This window comes from Microcaecilia unicolor, chromosome 4 (assembly GCF_901765095.1).
Source record: "Microcaecilia unicolor chromosome 4, aMicUni1.1, whole genome shotgun sequence".
Taxonomy (NCBI): domain Eukaryota; kingdom Metazoa; phylum Chordata; class Amphibia; order Gymnophiona; family Siphonopidae; genus Microcaecilia; species Microcaecilia unicolor.
In genome coordinates this window covers 40,024,233-40,040,858 of record NC_044034.1, presented here as the reverse complement: position 1 = coordinate 40,040,858, position 16,626 = coordinate 40,024,233, and the positions used below count along the sequence as shown (strand labels likewise).

Here is a 16,626-nt window from a genome sequence, read left to right as displayed (position 1 = left end):
ATATTTTTAAATAGTCTAGAGATGGGAATAAAAGTGAGGTAATTAAATTTGCTGATGACACAAAGTTATTCGAAGTTGTTAAATCACAATAGGATTTTGAAAAAATTGCAAGAGAACCTTATGAAACTGGGAAATTGGGCATCTAAATGCGAGCAAGGGCAAAGTGATGCAAGTAGGAAAGAGGAACTCAAACTACACGATGCAAGGTTCTACATTAGGAGTCACCATCCACGAAAAGGATCTAGGTGTTGTCGTTGGAACCCTCTGATCATTATGTAGTGACAGTTAAGAAAGCAAATAGAATGTTAGGAATTATTAGGAAAGGAATGGAAATAAATAGAGAATATTATAATGCTTTTGTATTGCTCCATGGTATGACTGCACCTCGGATACTGTGTTCAATTCTGGTTTTCGCATCTCAAAAAAGATATAGCGGAATTAGAAAAGGCACAGAGAATATGGCGAAAATGATAAAAGGGATGGGACAACTTCCCTATGAGGAAATGCTAAAGAGGCTAGGGCTTTTCAGCATGGAAAGAGATGGCTGAGGGGAAATTGGATAGAGGTCTATAAAATACTGAGTGGAGTGGAATGGGTAGATGTGAATCGATTGTTTATTCTTTCAAAAAATACAAGGACTAGGGGAGATGCAATGAAGCTAATAAGTAACAAATCAGAGAACATATGTCTTCACTCATTGTGTAATTAAACTCTGGAATTCATTGCCAGAGAGTGTGGTAAAACAGTTAGTTTAACAGGGTTTAAGAAAGGTTTGGATAATTTCCTGAAAGAAAAGTCCTTAAGCCATTATTGAGATGTACTTGGGGAAGATCCACTGCTTTTTTCTAGGATAAGCAGCATAAAATCTGTTTTTCTCTTTTGGAATCTTACCAGGTACTTGTGGCCTGGATTGGCCACTGTTGGAAACAGGATACTGGGCTAGATGGACCTTCAGTCTGTCCCAGTATGACAATGCTTATGTTCTTATGTTATATTCTGATGCATTGTACTGTGACCCCCTTAGCTTGATATTGGTGCATGGTGTAAGGTCTGAAGAATTTACATTGGGAAGCGGAACACAGCAAAGGTGCCTGATGTTGCCATTGCTGTTAGACTTGGCCATGGAGCCATGCACATCCAGTTTGATATGCGGATGACACAATAATATTTGTGAAAAATCCCCTTCAGTTGTGGACTTTCTTAATTAAAGAATTGTCACTTCTTGGAAAAGTGTCACAGTTCCCTTTCAGATTAGTGAGGAAAGAAGTATACTACTGGGAATCCAAATTTCTAAAACGGTGAAAGATCTGTTTCAACTGAATTATGGGAAACTGACTGCTAAAATACAGGAAGAGTTACATACATAGGGATAATTAATTTGCCCTGATGGGGGCAGGTACTACTACTACTATTTAACATTTCTAAAGCGCTACCAGGGTTGCGCAGCGCTGTACTATTAACAAAGAAGGACAGTCCCTGCTCAAAGGAGCTTAAGCCACTATCATTTAGGATTCTGCCAGGTACTTGTGACTACTAGTAGAAGCAGGATATTGGGCTAAATTGACCATTGGTCTGACCCAGTATGGCTATTCTTATGTTCTTATATACTACTGATGTTTTGTTTATGTTTTCTCATTTCCCCATAACTCTGCACTGACCCCACTTTACCTCAAGAATTTTACAAGGTAGGCCTGAGTGGTGGATACAGGAGGGTGGGGCGGAGGCTTTAGAGGAAAGGGAGGTTTGAATGGGGAGGAATTTGATTGGGAGGGTCTTTGGGGTGGGGAGTTTGTAATTGGTGGGGGGGAGGGACATCAGGAAGAGGAGGTTGCGATTGGAGGGAGTATTAGGGGAGCGTACTTTCAACTTGGCCAAGTCCTTTAAGAAACAACCCAGAACATTGGGCCATGGCTCTGCGACCTGATACTCCTGTTCAAGAAAAATAATGCCTGTGTTAATGCCATAACACATATTAACAGCTGCCCCCTAAAAAGTTGTAACAACCATTTTTAAAGGAGATGCATTAAATCATATGTTTATATAATCCCTCATAGCTTTGGAAGGAAAATCGACCAGACTACCTCAACATCCGGTTGTACGTTAGTCAAAGCAGTGGAATACAGGTATGATGCTGAATGCTGATGGTAAATACGTTAGATCTATTGATATTAGAATCAGAAGTAGGTTAAATGGGGTTCAAGCAGTACAGCTGTTAAATAAAATTTTAAGTTGCTGATAAAAATGTTTTAATAGCAAGAAAATCCTAATTTAGGGGTCCTTTTACTAAACAGTGGTAGGCACTAATGTGCGGCCCCTGTGTGCAAAAATGCACTACTGAGGGGCGTGCTCAGGCATCTTGCGATAATTCAAGCATCTGCGCATGCTTCCCTGGCACTAAAAAGTACATGCTGGGGGCATGTTTGGAGGGCAGAGAGAAGGCGTGTCCAGTGTAGCTCAGGGGCGTAGCCAAGCTTCGGCGGGAGGGGAGTCCAGAGCCCGAGGTGAGGGGGCACATTTTAGTCCCCCCCTCCCCGCTGTCATTTTTGACACCCCCCTTCCCCCCCCCCCCCCCCCCCCGCTGCCACCACCACCTTTGACCCTCCCCCGGCGCCAACCCTTTCAACACCCTCTTCCCGCCGCTGCCGCCAACCCTCCTCCGCCGTCTGGTACCTTTGCTGGCGGGGGTTCCAAACCCCCGCCAGCGGAAGTCCTCTTCTCCGGCGCAGCCACATTGCTGATCTGCAAGGGCAGGCTTCTGTTTCTGTGAGTCTGACATCCTGCAAGTACAGAAACAGAAGCTTGCGCGGTCGCGTTGCTGATCTGCAAGGGCAGGCTTCTGTTTCTGTGAGTCTGACATCCTGCAAGTACAGAAACAGAAGCTTGCGCGGTCGCGTTGCTGATCTGCAAGGGCAGGCTTCTGTTTCTGTGAGTCTGACATCCTGCAAGTACAGAAACAGAAGCTTGCGCGGTCGCGTTGCTGATCTGCAAGGGCAGGCTTCTGTTTCTGTGAGTCTGCCCTTGCAGATCAGCAACGCGGCTGTGCCAGAGAAGAGGACTTTGGCTGGCGGGGGTTGGGGACCCCCGCCAACAAAGGTACCCGACGGGGGAGGGGGAGTCGAAGAGGTTGGCAGTGGGGGGGGGGGGCAGGGCCAAATCTACGGGACCCCATGCACCCATGTAGCTATGCCCCTGGTGTAGCTACATTGCCACACGCCAACCGATAAGTGCACGGTTAGCTCGTGAGTCCTTTCTGCCTACTAAATGGATGTCGGTAAGGGTTCACATGCTAATAGCCACGCACTGATTTGGAAATTAGCACCTGGCCATTAATGGGAAATGTGGAAATGCAGCCATTTTAAAGCCATGCTAAAAGTGGCCTCAGTGTGCGGGGAAAACCCTTGTGCTAATTGTAACGCGTGGCTTCTTTTAGCGCACCTTAGTTAAAAGGACCCCTAATGTGTAGTCAGGATTTTTATTTATCCATCCTGTATTCTGAACATAAATGCTTTCTAAACAAAAGATGAATAAAAAAAAAATTCCATAGTTTGCTGCACCATAACGTACAATTAGTAACACTTATCAAATCATTTAGCAAAACTTTTCCGATAGACACAGCGTATCTAATTGAATTGTGCATGCCATCAATTGTGCCCATTATTGCAGCAGTAATTTAAGATCGTTGTGAAGCAATGTGACCAACTGTATCTTGGTTTTATTTCTTAACATATTACTTTTAGAATGATAATATGCACGCAAATTTGGAATGAATTACCAAAATCCTTAAAAATAACACATGACATAGTGAACTTTCGTAAACTATTGAAAACGTATTTATTTAAGAAAGCATACAATAACAATTCATCCTAAATGCAAATTAGCAAAACGTATCTATTCAACATGTATTCTCTATATCTTAACTGTTTTTTTGCTAAATTATCTTGATTTGTAGTTTAATGCTCCTAATTGTTCAAGTTAATTTTGTCATGAATGAAGTTTAACCTATTACCTTCAGCTCTTATCATAAGACGAACTTTCCTCCTGTAACCTAACCCACTCTGTCCCTATACCTCAACTATGTATTTCTCCTATCCAGAACTGGTAATCACCACTTACGGAACTATGTAAGCCACATTGAGCCTGCAAATATGTGGGAAAACGTGGGATATAAATGTTATAAATAAATAAATAATGGATAAAATAAATAAAAATAGTTTATTGAACCTTAACAAAGAGTTTAATTTTTAATTCACATTGTTACAGTAAATTCAAATAATTGGCCCTTTGTTTTCCTTGCCGTTATAAATGTTTTGTAGTCATAAGTAGAGGTGAAAGGGTATTAGGCTTCTTTGTATTTCTGATCTACCAACATGTGGAATCCCTAAGGTCCTATTAAAAAGTGCACATAACGGGTCGATATTCTGCCAGGAGAAGTGGATGGGTTTTTTTTAGCTGTCACCAGCTTTATTCCCTGATAGAAACGTGATGACAGATAAAGGCAAATGGCCCATCCTCAGCAACCACTATCTCCTCCTTTCTCTAAGAGATACTGCTTGCCTGTCCCATACTTTCTTAAGTTCAGACAAAAGTCCTTATCTCCACCAGGTTTATGCGACCGGTTATCTCTTACCCGGTTAAGTACGATATTCAGTACATAACCTCAGAAACATAGGCGTAGACTGGGGGGGGCGAGGGGGGGGGGGCAATGCCCCCCCAAACGACGATGACGTGGACTGGCGCTAGAATGAAAAAAAAAAAAAAAACAAGCAGGCACGCGCTCGTCTCCGTCCGCTTCGCTGCTTCCCTGCCCTCTCTGTCTGCGTCCCGCCCGAAAGGAAATGACATCAGAGGAAGGCGGGACGCAGACAGAGAGGGCAGGGAAGCAGCGAAGCAGACGGAGACGAGCGTGTCTATAATCTACCCCCTCTCTTCCTACCCTCCGGCGCAGGCAGCACCAATCTTCTCTAAGCCTTTCTTGTTCCTGGCAGCGGTAGCGACGTACACGCTGCCTTCAGCTCTGCCCCGAAGCCTTCTCTTCAAGTTCCTGTTCCCGCATAGGTGGGAACAGGAACTTGAAGAGAAGGCTTCCGGGGCAGACCGAAGGCAGCGTGTACGTCGCTACTGCTGCCAGGAACACAGAAAGGCTGAAGAAGACTGCTGCCTGCACCGGAGGGAGGGAGGAAGAGAGGGGGTAAACGGAGTCACGATCCTGGACCTCGCGGGGGGGGGGGAGGGGGCAGCAGAGGGAAGATGAATGGGACTGGGAGGGTGGAGAGCAGAGGGAAGGAGTAAGAGATGGATGGGACTGGGAGGGGTGGGTGGGGAGCAGAGGGAAGGACCAGGAATTGGATTGGACTGGACTGGGAAAGGAGGTCAGAGGGAAGGAGCAGGAGATGGATGGGACTGGGAGGGGTGGGAAGCAGAGGGAAGGAGCAAGAAATGGATGGGACTGGGAGGGTGGGAAGCAGAGGGAAGGAGCAGGAGATGGATGGGACTGGGAGGGTGGGAAGCAGAGGGAAGGAGCAGGAGATGGATGGGACTGGGAGGGTGGGAAGCAGTGGGAAGGAGCAGGAGATGGATGGGACTGGGAGGGTGGGAAGCAGTGGGAAGGAGCAGGAGATGGATGGGACTGGGAGGGGTGGGAAGCAGAGGGAAGGAGCAAGAGATGGATGGGACTGGGAGGGGTGGGTGGGGAGCAGAGGGAAGGACCAGGAATTGGATTGGACTGGGAAAGGAGGTCAGAGGGAAGGAGCAGGAGATGGATGGGACTGGGAGGGGTGGGAAGCAGAGGGAAGGAGCAAGAGATGGATGGGACTGGGAAGGGTGGGTGGGGAGCAGAGGGAAGGAGTAAGAGATGGATGGGACTGGGAGGGGTGGGTGGGGAGCAGAGGGAAGGACCAGGAATTGGATTGGACTGGGAAAGGAGGTGAGCAGAGGGAAGGAGCAAGAGATGGATGGGACTGCGAGGGGTGGGGAGCAGAGGGATGGACCAGGAGATGGATGGGATTTGGAGAGGTCAGGCACAGCAGAGGGAAGGAGCAAGAGATGGATGGGACGGAGGGATGGTGAGCAGAGGGAAGGAACAGAAGATGGATGGGACTGCGAGGGGTGGGGAGCAGAGGGATGGACCAGGAGATGGGATTTGGAGAGGTCAGGCACAGCAGAGGGAAGGAGCAAGAGATGGATGGGACGGAGGGATGGTGAGCAGAGGGAAGGAACAGAAGATGGATGGGACTGGGAGGGGTGGGGAGCAGCGGGAAGGAGCAAGAGATGGTTGGGACTGGGAGGGGTGGGGAGCAGAGGGAAGGAGCAAGAGATGGATGGGACTGGGAGGGTGGGGAGCAGAGGGAAGCCTACTGGAAAGAAGACACTGCATAAAACAGAAGACACTGGGATCAAAGCGAATAGAAAAACTAAATGATCAGACAACAAAGGTAAATAAAAGTTTATTTTATTCATAATTTATTAATTGAAATGTGTCAGCTTTTTGAAATGTGCATCTGTGATATTTTGCCTGTAAATTTCATTTCCTTCCTCCATATTAGCATATTCATTTGCATATGTATATATGCAAATGATATGCTAATATGCTCCGCCCATTCTTTGCCCCCCCCAAATGAAACAGTCAAACTATGCCTATGCTCAGAAAGATAGGAGTGAATTTTACGCAGTCCGATTTAACCACTTAACTTAGGAGGCTTAAGTACTGAATACTGGCACTTAACTGCATAAGTGGTGGCTCTGCCCACGAACCACGCGCAAAATAGCTGGGTTTAAGTTTAGCGGCATGTGGTAATATTCAGCAGAACCTACCCGGTTGAGTGACACTGCATATCAGCAGATAGCCCTGAACGAGTGATTTGACTGACTAGGAGCCGTGTCTGGCCTGTTAAATCATTTTGAATAACAACCCCAAAATGGATTGCTATGACAAACTAGTCTTCCTCTTCCTCTCACCAACCTTCATACAATATATTTATGAGTCCAATAAGCATGGATCTGTAATTGACTATCAAGAGTTATAGCGTTATTAATAATGCAAGGGTCCTCACTGAGGGCTAAATTCAGTAAATAATGCCCAAAATATATGCGCCCAAAAAAATCGGCACCCAATGCTATCTATAAAGGATGCTCCAGGATGAATGGTCTTTATAGAATAGCATTTGGTGCCGACTTCTGTGTCCAACTTACTGTTGGATTATTTGTAGTAAATAATTAGCAGATTTTAGTACACACAGCTTCAGCTTTAGAAATGTTAATTTCTATCTTCATCTCTCTCTCATTCACCCCTGAATAATTCACTGCTGAGTCACTTTAAAGTTGAAGTAACAAAACATCTGTTTACTCACAGTTTGTAGTTAGATTATAATCAGACAGGCTTATATATACATATTACTATACATTTGTCTTATCAGCTCCTTCCTTGTGCTTAGATGGTAATGGATGCTCACACCACCATAGATCCTCTCAGGTTAGGAGAGATCATGAGCTCCATGTGCTCCATGTGCTGCATGTGCTGCATCTACCCCCCACAGGAAGTTGCATAGCTATGTGACCTCTCTAAGTAATTCACATCAGAGGTCACAGAGTAATCACAGAGAAATAATAGGTGACAGGCAATGCATGTAAAATACAATTACATTCCAACAAACCCCTTCTCATGCATAACTGTCATGCAATTATTTATTCATACAAAGTCCAAGCTTTATACGCAGATTCACAAAACGTTCTCTGGGTAACGGTTTGGTCATGATGTCAGCTGTCATCTCACTGGTGTGACAATAGTGTAGACTGATGACCCCTTCTTTTGCCAACTCTCGCACGTTGTGGTATTTCGTTGCGATGTGCTTGGTGCGTGACTGAACCTTGTCATTCTGTGACAGTCGGATGCAGCTCTGATTATCTTCCATTATCTGGATTGGTCTCTTTTCAGCTATTCCGAAATCCAGCAAAAGTTTTTTCAATCCACATCAGTTCTCTGCACGCTTCCGATACAGCCACATATTCAGCTTCTGTAGAAGACAAACTCACAATACTTTGTTTATGACTGGCCCATGAAATTTGTACATTTCCATACATAAACACATATCCACTTGTGGATTTATAATCAGAATGATCCCCTGCCCAATCTGAATCACAGTAACATATTAGTTTTGGATTACTATTGGCTGAAATCTTTAATTTACAATCAATGGTACCCTTTAAATACCTTACCATCCTTTTAACTGCAGTCCAATCTGATTTGGTAGGTGAGCTGACCCTTCTGCTCAAAATTCCTACTGCATTTGCTATATCAGCCCTGTATGTGGTAGCTAGATATAAAAGCTTACCTATGGCTGATCTATATTGGATGTTATCTGGTAAAGGTTCTCTTACTGTTTCATCCTTCAGAAAATCAGTGATCATGGGAGTGCTTACAACTTGGGCATCTTGCATACCTAAACTTTCAATAAGCTCATTTATTTTCTGCTTCTGGCTTAGAAGATAAGAACCATCATTTTGTTTCTCAATTTCTATACCAAGATAGTATGACACATTACCCAGTTCTTTTATCTCAACATTGAGGTTTAAACACTTTACAATGTCCTTGTACTCTTGCTCACTTTTGCTTGCAATGAGCAGATCATCAACAAAAGCTAAAATGTATGCATATTGTCCATTTGTGCACCTAGTGTACAAACATTTATCTGCTTCACCTTGCTTAAATCCTAAATTTGTCAATATTTCATGCAATTTATCATTCCAACATTTTGCACTTTGCTTTAATCCATAAAGACCTTTGTTTAATTTACACACTAGCTGTCTTTGTTTTGTATTTATGAAACCTGTTGGTTGTTCCATGTACAAGTCTTCAGTTATTTCTCCATGAAGAAACGCTGTTTTCACATCAATGTGGTTGACTTGCATGCCTTTTGAGACTGCAATGCTCAGAAGTGTTCTGATTGTCGTGTGTTTCACTACAGGTGCAAACACTTCATCAAAATCTTCTCCATATTTTTGAAGATATCCCTTTGCCACTAATCTGGCTTTATACCTTTCCACTTTTCCTTGTGCATTCCTTTTTAACTTGAATACCCATTTGCATCCTATAGCTTTCTTGCCAGGAGGTAATTTTGTAAGAATCCAAGTATTATTTTTATCCAATGCATCAATTTCTTCTTGTGCAGCTTTATGCCATTCAGCAGCTTCTTCTGCTGGCATTTTCTCAATCTCATCCCATGTTAAGGGCTCTTGAGCTTTTGCTGACTTTGTTAGGTAAGACAGTCTTGGGGGTGGAACACCTTTGTTTTCCCTGGATGAGCGTCTGACAACAGGTTGGTCCGACCTTTCCGCATCCTCTATATCTGAGAGTCCTTCTCCAATTGATTCCCCTTCTCCAACTGTACTGTCTTCTTCAATGATCCTTTCTGTGTCTGCTTCCTCTGCCTGTTCCTCGTTAGATACAGATGAGTTGCTTTCAGACATCTGCCTTGGTATGGCATTTATATACACTGGCATGTCTATTATGGTTCTAGTTTCATATTCTGGATGATAAGGCTCATCTGGGATAATCCAGCCTTTATCAACCCTTTTGTTTTCATCAAAATATGTAACATGTCTTATGCCAACAATGCCAGTTTTCAGATTCAAAATTCTATATCCTTTGTGTCCTGGAGCATAGCCAACTAAAATGCCCCTTTCTGTTGTGGAATCCAGCTTATGCCTTCTTTGCTTTGGTTCATGAGCATATGCTGTACTTCCAAATGTTCTTATGTGTGACAGGTTTGGCTTCCTACCATGCCATGTCTCATGTGGTGTGCGCTCAGCGCCTTTAGTTGGCATTCTGTTTTGTAGGTACACTGCTGTGAGAATGGCTTCCCCCCATAGTCTTTTAGGGAGATTGCTATCTGACAGCATACATCTGGTCATTTCCACAAGTGACCTAAATTTTCTCTCTGCAACAGAATTTTGCTCTGGTGTATAAGCTACTGTTGTGATATGCTGAATGCCTTCTTGTTCTAGAAATGTGCGCATGCTTTGTGAAGTGAACTCACCACCATTGTCGGTCTGAAGAACCTTTGGTTTTCGTTCAAATTTATTGCTCACCATGGCTACGTATTTCTTCAGCATGTCTGTGACTTGACTTTTTTCTTTCAGCAAATAGGCCACACAATATCTAGAGAAATCATCCAAGAATATTAGCACAAATCTGTTATTTCCCAATGATGGGATATTAAACGGTCCACATAAGTCACTGTGTATTAAGTCCAGCACTTTATTACTCCTATTTCCTGTGTATGCAGGAAATGAGGGTCTCACACCTTTTTGAGTAACACAGTCTATGCATTTCTCCATTTTACCAGCATCTGCACTTATCTGAATGCCGGTGGCCAGTTGCTTACTGTAAAGATCCTGGATCACCTTAGAATCACGATGTCCCAGGCGGCGGTGCCAGATTTCCAGACTACATTTACCATCATTCTTCCTTACTTGCGCCATATGTGAGGCTTCACCTGAAATGCTCAGTTTATAAACATCATTATGCATAAAAGCTTCAGCATACACTTCATCATTTTTAGAGATTGTGCACTTACTGTTTTCAAAATGAATCACAAATCCCTTCTTATCTAATGTAGATACACTAAGCATATTGCAAACTGCTTGGGGAATATACAAGACATCACTTACAGGAATTTCTTTAACTTCATTAGACACTTTGCATTTTAAGAATCCAATACCTTTTGCTTGGATCTTAGCAGTCCCTGCGTTTGCAGTTTTAAGAATACCTTCCTCTGGACACATTTCCTGAAAGAAATCCTTACAATTGGTTAAATGGCATGTGCTCCCCGAATCCAAAATCCAAGTACTTTCATTTGAATTATTATTTACCATAGTCAAAGATTTTTCTGCCATTAGAAAGCCCTTGTGTTTATCTTTGTCCTTCATACATTTCCTGGTTTGAAAATTCTTTAGTTCCATTGGCTTAGGTGAGCTAGAGGGAGTGTTTTGTGTTTCCTTACACCATTTAGATACATGTCCCTCCTTTCCACATGAGTAGCAAATCAGCTTGCCCTTGGGTGGAGTTTTCCCATAGCTCCGCCTTCCTCTGTTCTTTGCCAAGAAATTTGTTTCATTTCTCTCTGACTGACTTTGAGAACACATCTCCTCAGAATCATTTATTATGCATTCCTGCCTTAGTTTTGATGTTGTCTGTTCAAAAGATTGCCCTTCAATGGCCTCATTTACAGACCTAAAAACATCAAACTTCTTTGATAGTGAGGTAAAAAGAAATGCTCTTTTCAATGCATCACACATGGGAATTCCAGAAAGTTCTAGCTTTTGAAATGAAGACATAAGATGCATAATGTGATCATTACATTTACTTTTATCCCTTAATTTGGTTTCATTCAACTCTGCCAACCAAATTGGTTGCTGCTTTGCATATGTAGTTGCATACATAGTTCTCAGTTTATATAAAATGTCCTTTGGTGTATCTTTTCCCTCCACTAATATGGCTTGTTGCTCTGAGAGAGCTTCCAAAAGCATGCACTTCACATAATAGTTTGCATTGTCCCATTCAGCCATATTTTCAGCTGTTCTGTCTTGGTCTAAGCATATATTTAATCCTTTTGCTCGAAGGAGACATATGAATCTTAGTTCCCACAGCTGATAATTAAACTCAGTTAATCTAGGCACCTTGAGAGAATAGAACAATGGTGAATTTCCTCCCTCAGCCATTTTCTTAGCCTTCTGTCTGCTGTGTGGGGGGAGAGAGAGACAGACTGAATCTTTCCTTTAAAACTTAAGAGAAAAATGTGGCCTTTTTTCTGCCTGGTAATATTTCTCTTCTTTTTCAATTCCTGAGCCCCTGGGCCCATAACCCTTTTGTTGGATTATTTGTAGTAAATAATTAGCAGATTTTAGTACACACAGCTTCAGCTTTAGAAATGTTAATTTCTATCTTCATCTCTCTCTCATTCACCCCTGAATAATTCACTGCTGAGTCACTTTAAAGTTGAAGTAACAAAACATCTGTTTACTCACAGTTTGTAGTTAGATTATAATCAGACAGGCTTATATATACATATTACTATACATTTGTCTTATCAGCTCCTTCCTTGTGCTTAGATGGTAATGGATGCTCACACCACCATAGATCCTCTCAGGTTAGGAGAGATCATGAGCTCCATGTGCTCCATGTGCTGCATGTGCTGCATCTACCCCCCACAGGAAGTTGCATAGCTATGTGACCTCTCTAAGTAATTCACATCAGAGGTCACAGAGTAATCACAGAGAAATAATAGGTGACAGGCAATGCATGTAAAATACAATTACATTCCAACACTTACACCAGCTGAATCCAGGTGTAAATCCTGGCAGACATTCAAGGTATTCTGTAATACTGCATGCAGTTTTCTGGAATGCCCTGACTTGCCCATGCCCCTCCCTCGGAAACGTTCCCTTTTGTAGTTGTGCATGGATACACTTAGGCGCTATCCTATAACTGGGTGTATAAAGGGCCCTTTTACTAAGCCGCGTAGGCGTCTATGGTCGCCCAATGTGTGTCAGTTTTGAGTTACTGCCCGGCTACCACGTGGCCCATGCAGTAATTTTATTTTAGACACGCGTCTGCTATGTGCGCCGGAAAATATTTTTATTTTCTTGCGCGTGGGCGGTAATTGGCATTTTACGTGCGTAGGCCATTACAGCCCGGTTACTGTATGAGACCTTACTGCTAGGTCAATGGCTGGTGGTAAGGTCTCAGACCCCAACATGGAGGCATGGCAATTTTTATTTTGCCACACATCCATTTTCAGCAAAAAGTTTTAAAAATTCATTTTTTACAGGTGCGCTGAAAAACGATTCTGCATGTGCCCAAAACTACACTACCGCAGGCCATTTTTCAGCGCACCTTTCTAAAAGGGCCCCTAAGTGTATTTACGTATCTATCTGTTTCAGTCCCATTTCAGCACCTTGCGTCTACTACTACTTATAATTTCTAAAGCGCTACTAGACGTACGCAGCGCTGTATACTTGAACATGAAGAGACAGTCCCTGCTCGACAGAGCTTACAATCTAATTAGGACAGACAAACAGGGCAAACAAGAGATAAGGGAATATTAAAGTGAGGATGATAAAATAAGGGTTCTGAACAAGTGAATAAGGGTTAGGAGTTAAAAGCAGCACTCTTGATATGTGTTACTTTGACATTTTATTGATCTTATGTCTTTGTTTTGTGTGGTTTTGATTTTATTTGTATAAGATTTTATTTAGTCTTAAATATGATTTAAGTGTTTTTACTGTATGTTTATAAAATGTTAGTATGTATGATTGTAAATTGATTGTTTTATTTGGGTGAAATGTGGCCACGTCATGCATAGTATTCTTTTATTTTAAAATCTTTTTTATCTACGATTTGGATCTGGTGGTCTTCTGCTTGGGACACACATAGCCAGTCAGGTTTTCAAGATACCCATAATAAATATGCATAAGATAGATTTGCATAGAATTGAGGTAGAGCATGCATATTTAACGGTTGTATATTCATTGTAGATATCCTGAAAATTTGACTGGCTAGGTGTGTCCCGAGGACTAGGTTGAGAACCCCTCCTGTGAGATGTATATATATCGGGAATAATATAATGAAATATCTAATTAAAGCATCCTTTTTATCTTACTTTTTAAAGGAATTATGTGTTCACTGTCTCTGTGTCTGGCTCCATATCCCTCGCAAATAACTTTTCTATTTAGTTAGAGAAGTTATTTGTGAGGGATAGGGAGACAGAGCGTGTGGGGGTGGGTGAGGGAGTCAGGGGAGAAGAATCAGACATAGGTATTTTGTCTGGATCCACCTATGCTATTGGAATTGTCATTTCCTATTTTTATTTTGTGAATCTAATCCAGATAGAATTTTTACCACTATAGGTAGTGTACAAGCATCAGGACACCAGTAGATCCTCTCTATGTGTATAGGGGAGGGGTTAGTTTGGTGCTGGTCTGAAGCGTGAATCAGAATGTAAATATGTACTGCAATTTAGATGCAGACATAGGATTAGTATACTTCACTAAGAACAACAGCTTGCTCTACCCAAGCTGCAAAGGACTCAAATACAAATCAACTTACGCATCCAGTTTCTCCTACGTAAGCACACAACTATGGAACGCATTACCAAAAAGCCTTGAAAACTACGCACATGACCACCTAAACTTCCGGAAAAAACGAAAAATTAACCTGTTTAAAAAGGCATACCCTACCAATCCAACATAAATGCCTGATCTCTGCAACACAACAAAACTAAAGAACGTAATGGACATAACACAACTCTTCCATTGTACGATTCCCTAGTGTGGCTGTGCCACATGAACTTTATCTTACCACAATATCACTTTGTATTTGTTCACACCGGAGTCTGCAAACGCCTCTCCGGTACTATGTAAGCCACGTTGAGCCTACAAATAGGTGGGAAAATGTGGGATACAAATGTAACAAATAAATAATGGTAAGGGTTTGTAATCTAAGGGTCCTTTTACTAAGGTCACTGAAAAATGGCCTGTGGTAGTGTAGGCGCGGGTTCTGGGCACGCGTAGATCTATTTTTCAGCTTGCCTGTAAAAAAAATGCCTTTTTTAAAATTTTGGCCAAAAATGGACATGCAACAAAATAAAAATTGGCACGTGTCCATTTTGGGTTTGAGCCTTACCGCTAATCATGGACAGCGGTAAGGTCTTTTGCATTACCCGTGCAGTAATCGATTTTCGTCGCGTGATGGAACATAAAATATATTTTCTGGCGCACGTAGCGGACGCATGTAAAAAGTGAAATTACTGCACGGGCCACGTGGTAGCCGGGCAGTAACTCTGAATTGGCGCCCGTTGGGTGCGTGTAGGTGCCTACGCGGCTTAGTAAAAGAGCCCCTAAGGTCAGGAAGCTACATGGTTGAAGGCACTGTAAAATTGTAAGTGGAGGGAACAGCATCAGTAACTGAGTAGGAGAGGCTAAGTAGGTAAGTCAGGAAATTTGTTCAATTAAGGTCAGAGGTAAGATAAGGGTCTCTTTAACTATGGAAGAAAGGGGGCAAGCTGTCCTGTGCCCAGCTTAACAGGGGGGCAGGGGTGTGGCCAGACACCCAATTTTGGGGGGAGGCCTGGGCCCAAGATGGGTGGGCAGAAGAACTCCGCCTTGTCCCACAAGTGATTCGGTCTTGCCCTCTCTCGCCAGCGTGCCATATGGTCTCTCAAACACCCCCCCCCCCTCCCCTGTATACCTTTTAAATAGCAGATTTTCACTGGCAGCGAGCAGCAACTAATACACACTGCTTATGTTGGCACCACAGCCTTCCCGCTGATGCAACTTCCTGTTTCCGCATAGGTGGGAATACATCCGAGGGAAGGCTGTGGGGATGGTGCGATGAGTATGTATCAGTCGCTGCTCGCTGCAGGCAAAGGTCTGCTATTTACAAGGCTGGCAGGAGGGACAGTTGTTGGAAGTTTTCAGCTGGAGGAGCATCGGGATCCCTGCCAGCCACATCATAGGTATGCTGCTACTGGGTGGGCCTAAGCCCAAATTGGGTGGGCCTGGGACCACCCGGGCCCACCCTTGACTACGCCACTGCGGGGGGGGGGGGGGGGGTCCATAAATAAAAGTGGCTCTTAACACAGGGCCCACTCTGATCCAGCATTCTCTTTCCCTCTCCTCCCTTCCACTTTTTTCCCCCCATCCAGCATCTTTCGGGGAGGGGGGGCCAGGAAGCAGCATAAAAGCGTGGAGCCCGCCATCCATCTATTCCACTAATGGCTCTGCTGGTTCCACCCCTCAGAGCCAGGAAGTTCTGTAAGAAGGAGCAGGACCAGCAGAGCCATCAGCAGTGCAGATGGACAGTTACTCTGCTCATTTTGTACCGCTTTATTCCTCAGGAAGCAGCTTAGCTGGAGTGGAGGTAAGTTACACTACTGGACAAGGGGAGTGGGGAGAAAGAACACTGCTGGACTGGGGGCCCAGATCCTCATAAGTAGTTAATGTGGTCCTGGATAAGATGTGAGAGAGGAGAGGGGGTAAAGAGAATATAAAATATGTGCTATATTTCTTCATCCCACTCACATCCGTAAATTATCTTCAATATCTGCACTCATTCTTCTCAGATCTCATCACTCAAGACTATCCTGCCAGGATTATACAATTGGTTTGCAATTTTCCCCATTACATTAAATTAAACACAACAGCTGTGTTTATGGCAAAAATCCTACAGCATGCAAGCCAGAGAAAAATTTGTGAGTGATTAAAAATATCTTTCTTTTATTGTATAATGTGGTATAATGATAAAAAGGAAAGTAAATGAAATTAAACACACACAGAAAACAGCGCACATTTATAGAATGTTAATATTTTTGGAAGGATACTGCTGCCAGGAAAACCGCAGTTGAAACCTGTGTCTAACGTTTAATCAGAGTCTGTCATCCACTTTGATTTCCAGACTCCTTTCTTTTTGCAGTAATACAGCCATATCCTGAAGTTTACCGTTTACCCCCAAATTCTATATGTGGTGCCTCAAGTTGTGTGTCGCCCGACCGAATTGCACGTACAACTTAATTGATTAAAAAGCCAATCAGCGCTGATAATTGGTACATAACAACCAATTAGTGGCACTAATTG

At 43.2% G+C, this 16,626-nt stretch overlaps 1 protein-coding gene across 1 annotated transcript in view; it reads left to right on the top strand.

The window, feature by feature from the left end:
• Window positions 1–16,626, top strand: part of NOX4 (NADPH oxidase 4) — a 247,490-nt gene that overhangs the window by 209,484 nt on the left and 21,380 nt on the right. The window contains exon 17 of the mRNA XM_030200162.1: window positions 2,055–2,123. Within this exon, the coding sequence (XP_030056022.1) occupies window positions 2,055–2,123 (69 nt within the window). The remainder of the gene's footprint in view (window positions 1–2,054; window positions 2,124–16,626) is intronic.